The 14,636-nt window shown below is 37.8% G+C and overlaps 2 protein-coding genes across 22 annotated transcripts in view; one reads left to right on the forward strand and one right to left on the reverse strand.

Moving 5' to 3' along the window:
• Positions 1–14,636, forward strand: part of LOC143214797 (uncharacterized) — a 308,560-nt gene that overhangs the window by 117,427 nt on the left and 176,497 nt on the right. The window lies entirely within an intron of this gene.
• The window catches only part of LOC143214788 (dipeptidase 1), a 228,519-nt gene that overhangs the window by 81,874 nt on the left and 132,009 nt on the right, over positions 1–14,636 (reverse strand). For both annotated transcript variants that reach the window (XM_076436179.1, XM_076436180.1), the window contains exons 4-5: positions 6,621–6,901; positions 5,346–5,502 (exon numbers count right to left, since the gene is read on the reverse strand). In XM_076436179.1, coding sequence (XP_076292294.1) covers positions 5,346–5,502; positions 6,621–6,901 — 438 coding nt within the window. The remainder of the gene's footprint in view (positions 1–5,345; positions 5,503–6,620; positions 6,902–14,636) is intronic.

Consider the following 14,636-nt stretch of genomic DNA (forward strand, 5'->3'; position numbering starts at 1 on the left):
GGAAATTGCGCAAGATATACTGGTTCGATAATGTACGTTGACGGACTTCATAATTAGCGGTGAAGTCAATTATATGGAAATGCGACGCCTTTCTTTGTCGGGGGACGTTCGGAAATCTTGCACGTTCTTTTTTTACGGGGACGGTCGCATTCCCGGGCCTTTGAAACATACCATCAACCGGCCTGTGGTAATTACAATTGGACTTGCAATTAGGAGAGCATTGAACACGCGATCGGGAATTACTTCTGCGTTCGAGAAATTGTTATGCGACTACTGCTAATCTTTGTCGTTTTTATCTTTAATCGTTCGCTCTATTATTAAGTTGTAACGCAAGTAAGTTCCTCGACTGCAAATCATGAAAAATATCTTCTTATTCTAAAATTGCAGTTGTTATTTACTGTGGCGACAATTAGCTGTTTGGGAGACTGTCATAAATGATAATAGAGTTCATATAATTATTTCAATGTGGTTTTGTATTTTGTTAATAGACATAAAAGAATATAGAATACAACCGAACCTATTTCTATTATGTATTTTACATTAAAATATATTGTTGATCATTATAGAAATGAGGAATTCATAAAGAAATGATTTATGGTGAAATTGCTCATTGTTCTTTTAATATTGTACACAATCTTTACTGGAAATCGAAACAGAAAAGTGTGATTATGGTTTACTGTGTTATTAAAAACAAAAAATTATATTACAATTGGAATACATGTGCTACAAAAGTAGGAAGACATCACAACAACTGAAGAGTGCTGTCATACAATTTGTGATTCAATTAAGATGATTAAAATAGGAAAGACAATGCGTATTTTGCACGAAGATCTGCTCGTGAAAATGAGAAGGATAATCGCGAGGACAATCAGAATCGTTTTGAATCATTCGCATCTATCGACCCGACAGCCGGGAAAGCTTCACATAATGGCTTCAAATAACCAACGCGTCGTGGCAGCGGCTCGAGAACAAAGGTTATGCTAGTTAACGTGAACATCGTGGGTGTGCGGTGAAACGTTGTCAAAGATGCTATTCCAATCTGCGGCTGAAGCGGAAGTGACACACGTTGCCTGGCGCGGGGGTGGCTCGTGTTGGCAACGGGTAAAAGTCACCTTGAAAAGGAGCCACTTCTGCGATGGTCGGCGGCGAATCGTCGAAAGGTCGCGCAGCCATGTGCTCCCCCGTCTATTGACTCATTAAAGATCTCAAAAGGGATTTACTAACTATCTCTCGGATCCGATTAAAAGCCGCCTCGTTACGCGAGATCAAAGAACTCGATTTTCTGGCGGCCGAGTAAAAATACTCTGTTCGAGTTACAGCACACACCACCCTCGATTGGTTTCTGCAGGTTATGTACGAGCTAGTCTAGCGAACGACAGTCGTCTATATACCTTTCTCTTTTCTCTCCATCCATCGCTATCTCTTCTCTCTCTCTCTCTCTCTCTCTCTCTCTCTCTCTTCTCTATGTATCTCTCTTCTTAGCCATCGCAACCCCTATCCATATCTGTCGATTACCAATATCTTACGAAGATGGCAAGTACCGACGGTAGGAACAGGATCTCTGGGTCAGATAAGAGTTAGTACTCACTTGTTGACCCGTTTTAACAATCACAACTCATCGGGACATGTGCAACGGAAAGACAGTCGTTGAAAGATCCCGGCTCCCTGCTGGATTTCCATTAGAAAAACTCCCCTCGCAAGACAAGAGACTCGCGAACGAAACTTTATCCGATTTAATTTTATGTTGAATCGCTGCACAGTGATATTCCTGAATAAAACCTGGCCAGAAGTTGAAATTTTTGTTTTGTCCTAAATCAATTAAACTTTTTCAAATGTTTGTGCATGTGTATGCAAATAATCCGTGATGAAGAAAAATGTCGAGAAATAAGTTATTTTTGAATGGTTATTGGAAAAGATTGCAGGAGAGACACAAAAACGAGCTTTGAACTATGAATTATTTGCGTAATAATTATGTATATTTTATAAAAAAGACGGTAACCAGATATTCTTGTTGCTTGTGTTTCCTTTTTTTCGTATGTGCAGGATGTATTGATCAATCCTAAACTGTTTAATGACTTAGACAGCGGATTTTTATGCGAAATAAAAATTTCTTACCTGAATTGCAACAAACTGCAGTGAAATAGAAATTTATTTTCTTCCCTGTTATGTTCAGTAGGTTGCAAATAATATAATAGTATATTTAAATCTTTGAAATATTTTTGCTATTTTGAATTACACCTACTCATTTTTGTCATGAGAATGCATAAAATCCGCAGTCTATTGATTACTATTTCGTATTTTATGCATTTATGATAAAAATGGGTAGGTCTAATCTCTGATAGTAGAAAAATTCGAGGAATTTAAACATACTACTATATTAGTTTTAACCTATTAAACATATTCAACAAGAAATTAAATATTTATTTCACCCCAGCTTGTTGCAATTCAAGCAGAAATTTTTTATTTTGCATACAGATCCGCAGTCTAATAATGAATAATTGGAATTTTATTGCTTGTTCGCTACAAAACGCAATACCTCCGAGTACCAGGTGCACGAAGGATTAGTACAAATTTTGAGACATAAATTCATATGGTATATTTGAAATGTTATTTCCCTATAGAGTCAACTTTGCGGCGTAATAACAATAAATTAGCTATTTCCCTTATGAAAATTGTAGAGTGTTGAATTTTTTTACGGACACACAGACTTCATATACTAAACTCTAGGAAATCAAGTAGTATAGGTCAATAATATTGCGCACAGTAAGCTCTAGGAAATGAAGTAGTTCGGGTCAACAATATTGTGCACACTGCTCCAAAGTTGTTAGTATTATTTCGTAATAGTTTTACAATACCGACTTAATGAAGAATGAATTTAGTTGTTCAGGTATTCAATGATAATTAACACAGCATTCCTGTCTCGACGTTCTGTTAAATTTCGTATCATTAATAAACGCATATTCATTTCGAGGTATACATCGGAATAATTTTCTGCAGGCAAGGCGCAGCACCTCATTTTCGCTCAAATTTTCCTCTAAATATTGTTATAAACGCCAACGAGTCAATTACGTTTGTTGACGTAACGAAATGAACAATATAAGCAAACCCCGTCATTGATTATACGCCATTCAACAATCAATTAAACGGAGGCAACATTCTCCTTAATTGGTAGGTGTGCGAAGAATCTAATGGCGAACGGGTAAACAATGCCAACAGAGCAATAGGAATTTTGTCGTATCCTTTGGCTTTGATTAGTTTTTTAAACAGTATACAGATTTCGTTTCCTAGAGAGAACAGAATATTTCCAAGTGAAACGGAGTAGCGTCATTGATTCCCAGCGTCATCGACCGCTTTATGTCGCACCGAGGGGAACGAAAACACGAAAATCCATAGAAGTTAGAGGGACAATGTTACTACTGAGAGAATATGTATTAGCATAAAATTCAAAGAGTATTTATTTGTTTACTATTGCTTTGTGTTTGTTTCTGGCGCTTTGTAATCTTTGCCATTTTTGTTCAGTCAGTATCAAATGTTGCTTACTTAAGAATATTATGGATTTATATTACCTACGAAGTTACAAGGCTTTGAATGAATAAATGTTTTTTGCCAAATTTGAAAATCAATTTTTACTGTAAGTTTTCTTAGGATCTGAATGAGAATGTTACAAAAATCATTGTTATGACTGGACTGCAGATCCTTATGCAAAATAAAAATGTTCATGTTGATTAATATTTTAATGTTTTCACGGTTCTGCGTTTCTCATAATAAACGTCGTCTCTTCTATTCTTGTATTTCTTAAATAAGTGGTTTTGAGTTTGTGAGACTTTTATGGGCACAAACCAGAGTTGCAAGGGTCCAAAGCAATGCGGCTAAGAATTCGGCAGCCGATAAAACGTAGGAATATCATCGGAATTTTTCGATCAGAACTGTTCGTAATTATGCATTCAATTTACTCCCCGTACTCCGTGATTTCCTACAGCATCCAGGGGAATGTTTCCAAACAGTTTCTATTTCCCTCGGTCCGACAGGTTCCCTTTGAATTTAATTCACCGGCCCTCCCGCAGGGTACCAGACGTAAACTTGCCTGGGATTTACCGATATGCTCCTCCTGAAACCGACCGAATAGTTTCGATCAAAAGTTCACGGCATCGGTGCCATTAAACGGCAACTAATCTTGCCAATATTATTCCCAAAGCGAAATTCAAATGCTTAGGAAGCGCAGACGCCGCGCCGCGGATACACAATGCATCGGTGTAACCATAATTTCCGAAGCGCATTTCGACGATCTATTACGCACCTATAATTTGCAAATGCGAAAGTTCGCGAACAATCTACCGGCCTATTGTGAACCAGAAGATATCGTTTCTATAAATGCTAGCGAATAGGGTTGCCCGATCTTCTATATTTGATATGAGTCTTCTATATATGAACTTGATCTTTACATACCTATAGGAATTTTCAAAAATCTTTGAATAAAAAAGTTTAAAATGTGCTGTGTACCTCTTTTACTTGAACTCCTATATTTTGAGCCTATCTCATATATACATAATTGCAGTTTTCACTACTTCTTCTATATTTGGATAAAACATTTCTGGCAACCCTACTAGCGAACCACATACACAATGTTAGTAAAAAACGTTATTAGTTTAATTAATTTGTTACTTAACTTATTCGGTTATTATGTAGCAAGATTTGTTTAGAACTGTTGAGTTTTATTATTCTATTATGTTATTAAATCTATACACATGATTAAACGATTATAATTTTATTTAAAAAGGACAATCGACGAGTGAGGTACAAAAATTTTTTCATTCCACATTAACGATTATTATTAATGACAATTCACCTGCGTCCCGAAAAGGAATGATATTGAAAATCAGACACTTCATGTCCTCTTTTCTGGAAATGCAATTCATTAAATTTTCATAAATGAAAACAACATGTTTATTTCTTTCTGTTGCTCCATTATTGATATTTAATCGTTAATTTTATTTTCGTACATTCCATTTAAAGTTAATTTGACATTTTTTATATTATTGACAAATTAAGTGTACATAATTGGGCACTGTAACTAATTGGCTTTCCATTGTTGGCTGCACCTCCCAGTCGCGATAGCAAAATGTCTCAACTATGCGAGTGTCTGATTCAAGACATGTTCAAAGGGATCGCGCGGAGTGTCACGGAGCGGTTATAAAGTTTATAGAAACCGCGAAACAATAACGTTAAATTAACTCGGCGTAATTAAACGAAGAGATTGCGTTCCGTCGAGTTTAAATTACAATTAGAGATGAGTGAAAAAGGCAGGGTGGAGGAGTGGGGGGTTGGGAATGTTATTTTACACTCACCTGCGCACCGACAAGACCAGCACGTAATCTAGGAATGTCTGTGTGACTCCAGGTTGATCTGGCCCAAGGATCAACCCTGCCGAGGTCGCTGCTCAGATTAACCTCGCCGAGCTGATTGTGTACGAACTTTCTGACGTTCCAGGGCAAATCGTTGTGCCTGGAATAAAAGTATACAGAACCGTCGGTAATTATTCTGCTCCAAATACAGTAATCGCGTTTAAAACTCTGATATGTCGCAGAGCAATTATATTATTAAATCATTGCGAAAGTTAGGCTTAAAACTAAAACACAAGCGTTTATGCGTTAAAATAAGAGTTTCATTAGCCAATTGCAAAAAGTGATAATAAAGGGTGGGCCATCTAACGTTTGGAATTGGAACTATAGGTTATTTTGAGGTTGGAAGGTTTGATGACATTTCCGATGTGACAGAAAGTTAGTTTTATGTTTGACATTTATGAAATGGGTCGCTTTTCGCTTGAACACACACAAAGTTGGGAAATATTAAAAACTTATTTCTTAAACTTATTAAATTGTAAGAAATTTACGAAAAAATTTGAGAAAAAGGATGCTGATGTCAATTGGCCACCTCTCGAAGCTGCGATTTGACTCCGTTGGACTTTTTTTTTGTGGGGAGCCGTTAAGAACAAGTGTTACGCTAACCATCCAGCGACGATTGACGACTTGAAATATGAAATTGAAGTTGCCATTGACGAAATAGAGGCCCAAACAATCGAAAATTTACGAAAAATTGGACTGATCGAATGGGGTATTGTAAGGCTAGCCGTGGCAGTCATTTGAATGATGTTGTCTTCCATTTCTAAATGGAAAGGTTCACTCTTTCTAATAAACTCATAACTCTGAAAAAATATTCATTAGTTTTCTTTTTATAGCCGATTCAAATTCCAAATCTTAAATAGCCCACCCTGTAGTATCTGAGCCGGATTTAACTCGACCGTCATGAAAGGCAGACAAACATTATAAACGAAAGTTTGTCATGGGTAAATAGTATTGAGTAAATAATACTGCAAAATGCAAATCTTGATAACCACAATGGTAGAATATATCAGTATTTACTGTAGACACTCTGGAGAAAAGGTAAAAATATTGAACTTTATAACACGAGGATTCGATTCGTGCGAACAAAAATCAGAGTATGTAGTATTAAAAAACTAGTGCAATTGAATTTTGCAATTGGCGTTAAAATAACAATGAAAAATGAGTAAGTTTGTCCGTGTTACTCCTGAATTAAATTTTCAATAGTTGAGTGGAACTTACCCATCGATCAGAGGCACTTCAGTGAGAATCCTCCTGATCACGTCCAGCCTTTGCTGGTGTGTAACAGGCGCGGATTGTAGAAGTAACGGTAGACAAAGTCCTCCGAGAAGCAGAGCCGCGACTAGCAGCAAGATTGGCGCTAATACGCGGCATCTTCTACGAGGACTTTCTTCCCTGCAATCTTTGCTGCTGCCGCTGCTAGGTGAATCCTCGCACGGCGGTGGCAGTCGCACTGTGCCGTTGCACGGTGCCACGTCTGGCAGTTCTGTTAGGCACGTCGTCTGCAACAAGAAATTAAATTGTTCCTGTTAACGCTTTAACCCTTAAGTGAACTCGAAGAACGCAACAACTCAATTAACCCCTTGCACCACGATTTACCTTACGGTTTCTTCCTATGTGTTTTTCAATAGCTGTACAGTAACGAAACCAGAGAAAAATAGAATTTCATTTCGGTTTAAAGGAAATTAATGATATATTTATTAGACTCTTATTCAATATAGGGGAAGGGGTTGATTCCTCTTTGTTATAAGTCATTATGAATGAATGGTTGAAAAAGACAAAAAGTTCCTGATACATTTAATCTACTTCTAAATTCAGCTTTAAAATTCCTTCGCCAATACATAAACGTGAAACGTAATTTTTATGTAAAAGTATCATCCGCACTTACCAATAGAAACAAACTGTAGGAAACAATTTGTAGAATATTTACAACTCAGCGCGTTTATAATTACTGCAAACATGCATCCCTTATTGACAACAACGCAATGCGTAATTACGATTGAGAGTCATTCCAAACATTGTAATACGGTCGGCTTGTTTCGCTATTGTTTCGATATTGGGGAATTGACGTTCCTTAACGCTGCTTAATGGTCTAAAAATTCTATTTGTACTCTCTATTATTCGAAGGGGAGCAGTCGTTCCCCGGTTAAAACAAACCGGTCGCGTAAAACATTCGAGATTAAAATACTGCTGGCGCAAGCACTGCTATTCCCTTCTCGGAAAGTCAAACAGAGGAGTGCGAATACCCGATACGGATAAGTGGATTGGGAGGGAGTTCGAAAGCCAGGTCGGTAACGAGTATTTAACTATCCGTTAAAAAGTGGATTACAGAGGGATGCCGGGTAAAGCGTGGCCTCGTACGAGCACCGGGGCACCATCACCATCACCACCGGCAGCAGCACCGGTAGCAGCAGCTGTTTCACGCCCGTTCAAAAAATATGGCAACTGGCGTAACGCTGCCGCCCGCTGCCAACGAGATATCTTCCAGGGCGTTCTGCTGTGAGACGCATTGCAGACACCCTGACGGAACTTTTCCTCGCACTTATCCGAACTCGCATAAAGTGGAGCAAAACTCAGGCCGGATTTTCCACGCATGTATTCGACAACCCTCCACGCCGCCGTTCGCTAACACTCTTAGCCCCCTCTGGAAAACTTTTATCGGGCCGACATGTGCAAGAGAGAGAGTTCTTCCCTCTAGAACAAGCGACGCAAGATCGCGTGCTGCTTTCATATTTACGACCCGCGAAAACCGCCTGCTTTTCGGATTCCCCGCCGCGTCGTTTCAAGGGTGTCGAATTCTGGTTAACCCCTGGGACCATGATAAGACAGGGTAGCTAGATTTGTAGGTCCTGTTTAAATCATCTACAATCGACTCTAGATTTTACTGACAACTGTTTTCATCGATAACAGATGTCAACGATAATTGTATCAACTGACAATGATGTTCGCCGACAATATTGACACGTGACTGCCACGTCGCACAGTGTGACCTTTCGTCCAAATCGGAGACAAAATCAAAGAACTTTCGATAGAAATGAGGTAGAGCGATGAAATTTTTTTAAATGAAAGCTGAAACATTGCAGAATATGGGAAAATAGGGAGATTATGGTAAGAACGTTCTTTAACGTTGAGAAAATTCGTTAAACTTGCACAATTTCGAGAAAATGATGGTTTTTCCAATACCACGCGCGGAAAAAATTTTTTTGAACATGCTGTACTTCATTTCCCGTAGATTTTTTTCACGCTGATTTCAAATCTGGCCTCAAAATTTTTCTACGACCTCAGGATATTGCAAAATCGATTTCTTGAAATTCTACATGTTTAACGAATTTTTTCAAGGTTAAAAAACGTTCGTACCATAATCTCCCTATTTTCCCATATTCTGCAATGTTTCAGCTTTAATTTTAAAAAAATTTCATCGCTCTACCTCATTTCTATCGAAAGGTCTTTGATTTTGTCTCCGATTTGGACGAAAGGTCCCACTATGCGTCGGTCATGTGTGGGTGACATAATTCCTCGTCTGTCTCTAAAAATTAATTTTTGCTACAACTTTTGTAGGGTAACTGCACCAGTGAATAAACGGGCACCAGTAAATGAACGCTTTTGTATATTTCAACAAATTTTAAGCCGCACGGCATACTAGCGATGATGACTCTTGGGCCAATGGAATATATGACTCTTTTTCGTAGCTGTATTCCTATTGGTACAATAGAAAGAATATAGTAAGAATATATTGGTACTAGAATATAGTGTTCATTGACTGGTATTTTTTATATTTTTTATTTAACGTTTAATAAAGAAACATAATAATAATTTCATTTTATTTGTGTTCATTTATTTTTGACAAATGAAGTATAGGGAGCCATTTGGCATATATGAGATTCCTTTAATTCACTTTTTTTTTAAAAATAAAATATCTTCCTGAACAATTTCTTAAATGTTCATTCACTGGTGCAGTTGCCCTACTATTGCGCTGTTCATGCAATTTCTCGACTTTCTAGGAATGGTATTTTCGACATCGACTCGACATTTTCAAGAAAAGGTTACTCTAAATTCTGAAATCTAAAATAAGCATAGTAGAAGGCCTGCCAGATGTCGGTGATAGATCTCGCAGTGAAAATACTTTTGTTTCGTAAGTCCTCACTGTTTGGCCATTTAAATTTGGAACATCAAATTAAAATGTACAATTTTAAAACGTAACAATACGTTTAAGAAACAAATTACTGAAACAGGAAGTTTTCTGTTACTTTCTGAAATTATTCCTTACGACGCAAGTGGGTTAGGCTTCATTATTACATTGCCACATAGAATCATACTATGTGGTGGCACCCTGATTTTGGGGAACACCCTGTTGGGGGCTGGTGTACTGAAGATTAACGAGTCATCGAGTTATACGCACAAATTGTCGGGCCTTTCACCGCATAGGTAATTTCGTCGGTTAACTCTTGCAGTTTAGGGTTGCATTGTAAGCTGGAGAAGGCAAGGAAATCCCAGTTTCATTTGAGCCGAGCCGAGCTCGAGGCCCTCCCTGCCTCCCCCCCTCTCGATCCCGCGGTTCTCGAGCTTCTTCTGCATACGTACGTACCACTAGAAACTTCACATCCCTGTGCATCCGCATTATTGTGCGCCATAAATACAGGAAACTCGCCACTGCTGTATACACGGCCGAAGAGACACAGAGCTGTACGTCAGCCAGATAAAAGTTTCGTCGATGCTCGAAGTGCCAGGTTCTTTCAGCTTCGTCGCCTCCATACACCCCGGCTCAGCCGGAAGTCATGATACAATCGCGACGGGAACGATTCTTCAAACGGAGTTACGGCGTTTTTAATGTAATGCATCCACGTAATTCTATTAGGTCGTCTGGAAAGTTGCTTCCGTTTCCCGCGCGGTGTCTTTATTATTTTCACGAGGAAATGAAACGTCCATCGACTTGGCTGGCTCGCGGCACTATGGAATCGCGTGCGAGATTCGAATCAGACTGTTCAATATTATAAATAACGATTATTTAACCCTTCGGTACTATGCATACAGTCAGTGAGGCCACTCGCGATTTCTATTCGTCTATATTTCAATTTTGAATATATTTCGTTGGCTCCAACATTTCTGTATTTCACGAACCTCATGATAATTTTGTTCATTTATATTAATTATTATTAGACAGCGGATCTTTGTGCAAAATAAACATTTTCGACCCGTATTCATTTTCTTTTTTAATATGTTTAATGGTTCGAAAATAGTACTTTTAAATTCTTCTAATGTTCTTACTGTTTTAAATTACTCCTTTTTGTCTTAAAATCCGCAGTCTAATTATAATTAATCTGAAGTATAACTATTTTAATCGGGACAAAAATTGTGCCATTTTTATGCACGCGAATGATGTCACGTCGACTCTAGTGTCAGTTCTATATTCCTTATGGACTAATTATTATTTTTACAATTTTCCAGTAAGCCCTCATAGCATTGCAACACATTTTGCAAATATATATAATATAATCAATGCAGTAACACAGGCCATTGGTGGCTCATGGGCCGCGAATGACAAGTCATGTGAATTTAACGCGGTACTCGACGTGTTAATAAATTCATTTATTCAGTCGCGCACTACAATAAAAGCCAAGTGAATTCTCAATAAAGGTCCACTTGTCATTTCTATAAAAGAATAGAATAAAGGCGTTTCCACTGCTTTGTACCTTTAATATTAGAATATCTGACAAAACGTGATAATTTATATCCCCTTTTGTCTTCAAAGATGATCATAGTCACATCGTTGCGCATACAGGAATCTCGGTATTGATGATAATAATCGATATTGCGGCGTCTGTGTTAACGGATAAGCTTGTAATCACTAGAATGCACCTCTTTATGCAAATTTAGTGCATCTCTGAAAATACTATTAATTATCATATTTCAACAGCTTCTCTTAAAAATAGTAATAACAATTAATCGATAGTCAAGCAGCGCGTTTTCAGATAGTTGATAAAACAGTTGCAAATAATGTTTCTATCAGAAATCTCTCTTAAATAGTGTTAAAAAAGGATATTTACTTCATTTGAATTAGGTTATTTTTAAGTTGTCGTTGTTCCGAAATTACTGAAGCTATATTTTAATAAAATTGAAACTGCTGGGAAAGGGGAAGCCTGTTTTCTAAGACGGCTTTTGTTTTATTATGCTAGGATGTTTGGTGATTTTTTAATATTATATTGGTCGCTGACCTATCCTTACATGACGAAAATTGCGACAGGTCAGTGTTTGCGATTACTAGAAATGCATCATATTCCCAGGCAATGATTATGAATGAACGCTTATATCTCGGGAACGGGTTCAGATATCGACACACAACAAAATTGCAGAAAGGGGAATAGCATCGACCCTACTTTACGCAAATCGGAAATTCAGTGTGCCAACACTTTTTGGAGCCACTGTACGTCCGGCTGTAAACACCTCGCGTAGAGATGCAGACCAAAAAAGTACTAAGAAAAATTCGGGACATTTATTTCCCACTTTTAAACCATTTAAACCTAACTTTCAATTCTCTCAATTTGTCAATCTCACGGTTATATAGTATGTACTCTTTATATTTATTATTTTGCAGTATTCCGCACTTTTAGCGTTCAATTTTTCCAGTCGATGCAAACTGGATTGAATTTCATTTTATAAATGCCTGAATAACTATTCATAGCGGGATTAAAAATAAAACCATGCCAGCACTGAAGCGTATTCCGTTTATGTTATTATCGCGTCGTTTATCGTTCTCATCTTCGTTAGAACAATGGCGGATTGCGTGCCCGCGGATCTCGGGGCATCGGGGGTGCGCATGATACTCAAATGAAACCATCAACCGGCGGCGATAACGTGCTCATTTCGGAATCTTTCGGGGGCAAAGCCACGAACTCTCGTTCCCCCGGAACTTTCGAACTTTTGAATGTGCCCGCGTCCGTCCCTTCCAGGTTTCCTGATCCCCTGGATACCTTCGCGCCGATATTCCCGTCCCAGCACCCCCGCAACCCTCCTAACGCCAGGTTACTGCTACTTCCTCTTCCTTGTTACTGGCACATCGCCACGCGTTAACGAGGGAACAAGATGAAACTTCGTCGACAGATATTCCTGAGCTACGGAATTCTCCGCGCACGCTTTCGAAACCGGAATATTCAGCATCGATGTGACATCACGTACACCCTCGCTTCCGGGTTTTCCATGCGGTTGAACATTCGTGCTCCTCTCTGTCCGAGCGTGGCCGAACAATTTGCGTCTACGGATGCTCAAGTTTCGTTACGGCTACGAAACTATTCTTCCCCGTGCACGTTACTTACTGCGACACGTCCACCCTCGAACCCGCCACCACAAAAACCTACCCCCGAGGTCCAAGCAATTTGCTTAATCAACGGAGAAATGGAAATTCCGGATTTATCCGGCGATTGGCGCTGAATTTTAACGCTGCATTTGTCCGGCATTAAAGGTGACTAGATTTTATGCATATGGATGGCCGATTTTTAACGTTTAACACCATTTAGCATTATTTTTGGCTGTTCTTTAATTTACTGGACTAAAAATGTGTGCCTTCTCCTACGAATTATGGTTTATTTGGTATGTAATTCAGTAGATTTTTGTACCCGGCGCGGATGCAGATCGAAGTTTCGAACCTCTAGGATCAATAGTTGAGGAGCTATGGTCGCTTAAAGTTGAGCATTTTTGACAGGTAAGGGCGGCGCCATATTGGCTTGTAGTTACTTCAATGAAGTAAATAATTGTTATAAGTTTGATGATGATAATAAGGTTTAAAAAAGTACGAGTGTACTTCAAATATAAAACAAATAGGTCAGTGATGTTTTATATAAATATAATTCATTTTAACAGAATTTTTAAAAAAGGATAATATCATTTTTTTCATCACTCTTGTTTTATAATTATTGTGTATAGAATTATATCATTATAATTATTATTATTTTTGCTTCAGTGTTTTACACGAACTGTAATTTCAAACTCGTCAATTTAACGAGTTCTAGATTATTCGACGTTTTCGATTTTTCGTGAACTTATTTAATAAAACTTTGCCAATTACGTATTACCCAAAGGTCTGTTCTATTTTCCGAAATGTATGTCAACATCGCTCAGGAATCGCGGGAAGCGAGTAAAGGCGAAATAATTACTGCTTCGTAATTATTCACAGTTATAACTTATCCACTTATCAGAGCGTACTAACCCTTGTGGTAACATTCAGAAAGTTTCCACGGCTGTGTTGCAGCTCCAATTTGTTGCATGAAAACGTTTATTGTTTCGCGTACCTGATATTATGCATGCCGGTCGTTTCTTGTAATGAATGACAAAATTGTGCAAAAGTAAGAGGTTACTTTCATTTTAATCCGGCTGGAAAGCTCGCGTCAGTTGTACTCATTCGCAGTGCCTAATTACTTAAAGTCAGTCATTTTTTTGCTAATAACATAATAAACAACAGTGAAATTTTATCACATACATTTTTATTATGGTTGTATATTTATTGAAACCGTGATAAATAGTATGGAATATTATAACTGAAGTGTTATACTAGATTGTTCACAATTTGTTTATGTATAACAAGCTTAACTAGCAAAACTTCATGAAAGTTTTGTGCAATTTTTATATTTTTAAAAAAATGATTTAATTAAAAAATTATCAAGAGAGGGTCAAACAATATAGTGATATGTATTATTGAGCTTTAATTTTTATTTGCATAGCATATCGCATTCCAATAATTAACTTCTGTCAAATATGCAGTTAGGATGCAAGTTTCAACAATTTCGTATTTTATAGTAAAATCACTTTCACTTTTCGAAACATGTAAACGACACATTCGTCGCCTATAATTCTCAGTTAGTTCATCATAGTTTGTTTATGCAGTTCGCCTTTGTTTTTTGACCATTGACTGTTACAGTAATTAAGGAACGGTCGTCGGCGGAGTCGTAAATGGTTATTAAAGGCCACGTGTTACCGTCGTTATAGAGTTTCCACGAGAAGGTAGATTCATTAATTAAAAATTCTTTAAAACTAGTTTCTATGGTTGAACTTGTGGTACCCGCGGGACATTCGCTGAACTTTCCCGTAAAACGGGGCGACATGCAAAGGGACTTTGTGTACAGAAACTTCGATCTTCTACTAATTCTTTCATGAGCTTCTAAGTTTTTTTTTCGTAAAAGTTAGAAATTTCCGGTGATGCCACGAGGATATTAAAATTACTTGTATTCAACTATTCCGTTTTATAAA

The sequence above is a fragment of the Lasioglossum baleicum genome, chromosome 13 (assembly GCF_051020765.1).
Source record: "Lasioglossum baleicum chromosome 13, iyLasBale1, whole genome shotgun sequence".
In the NCBI taxonomy this organism is placed as follows: Eukaryota; Metazoa; Arthropoda; class Insecta; order Hymenoptera; family Halictidae; genus Lasioglossum; species Lasioglossum baleicum.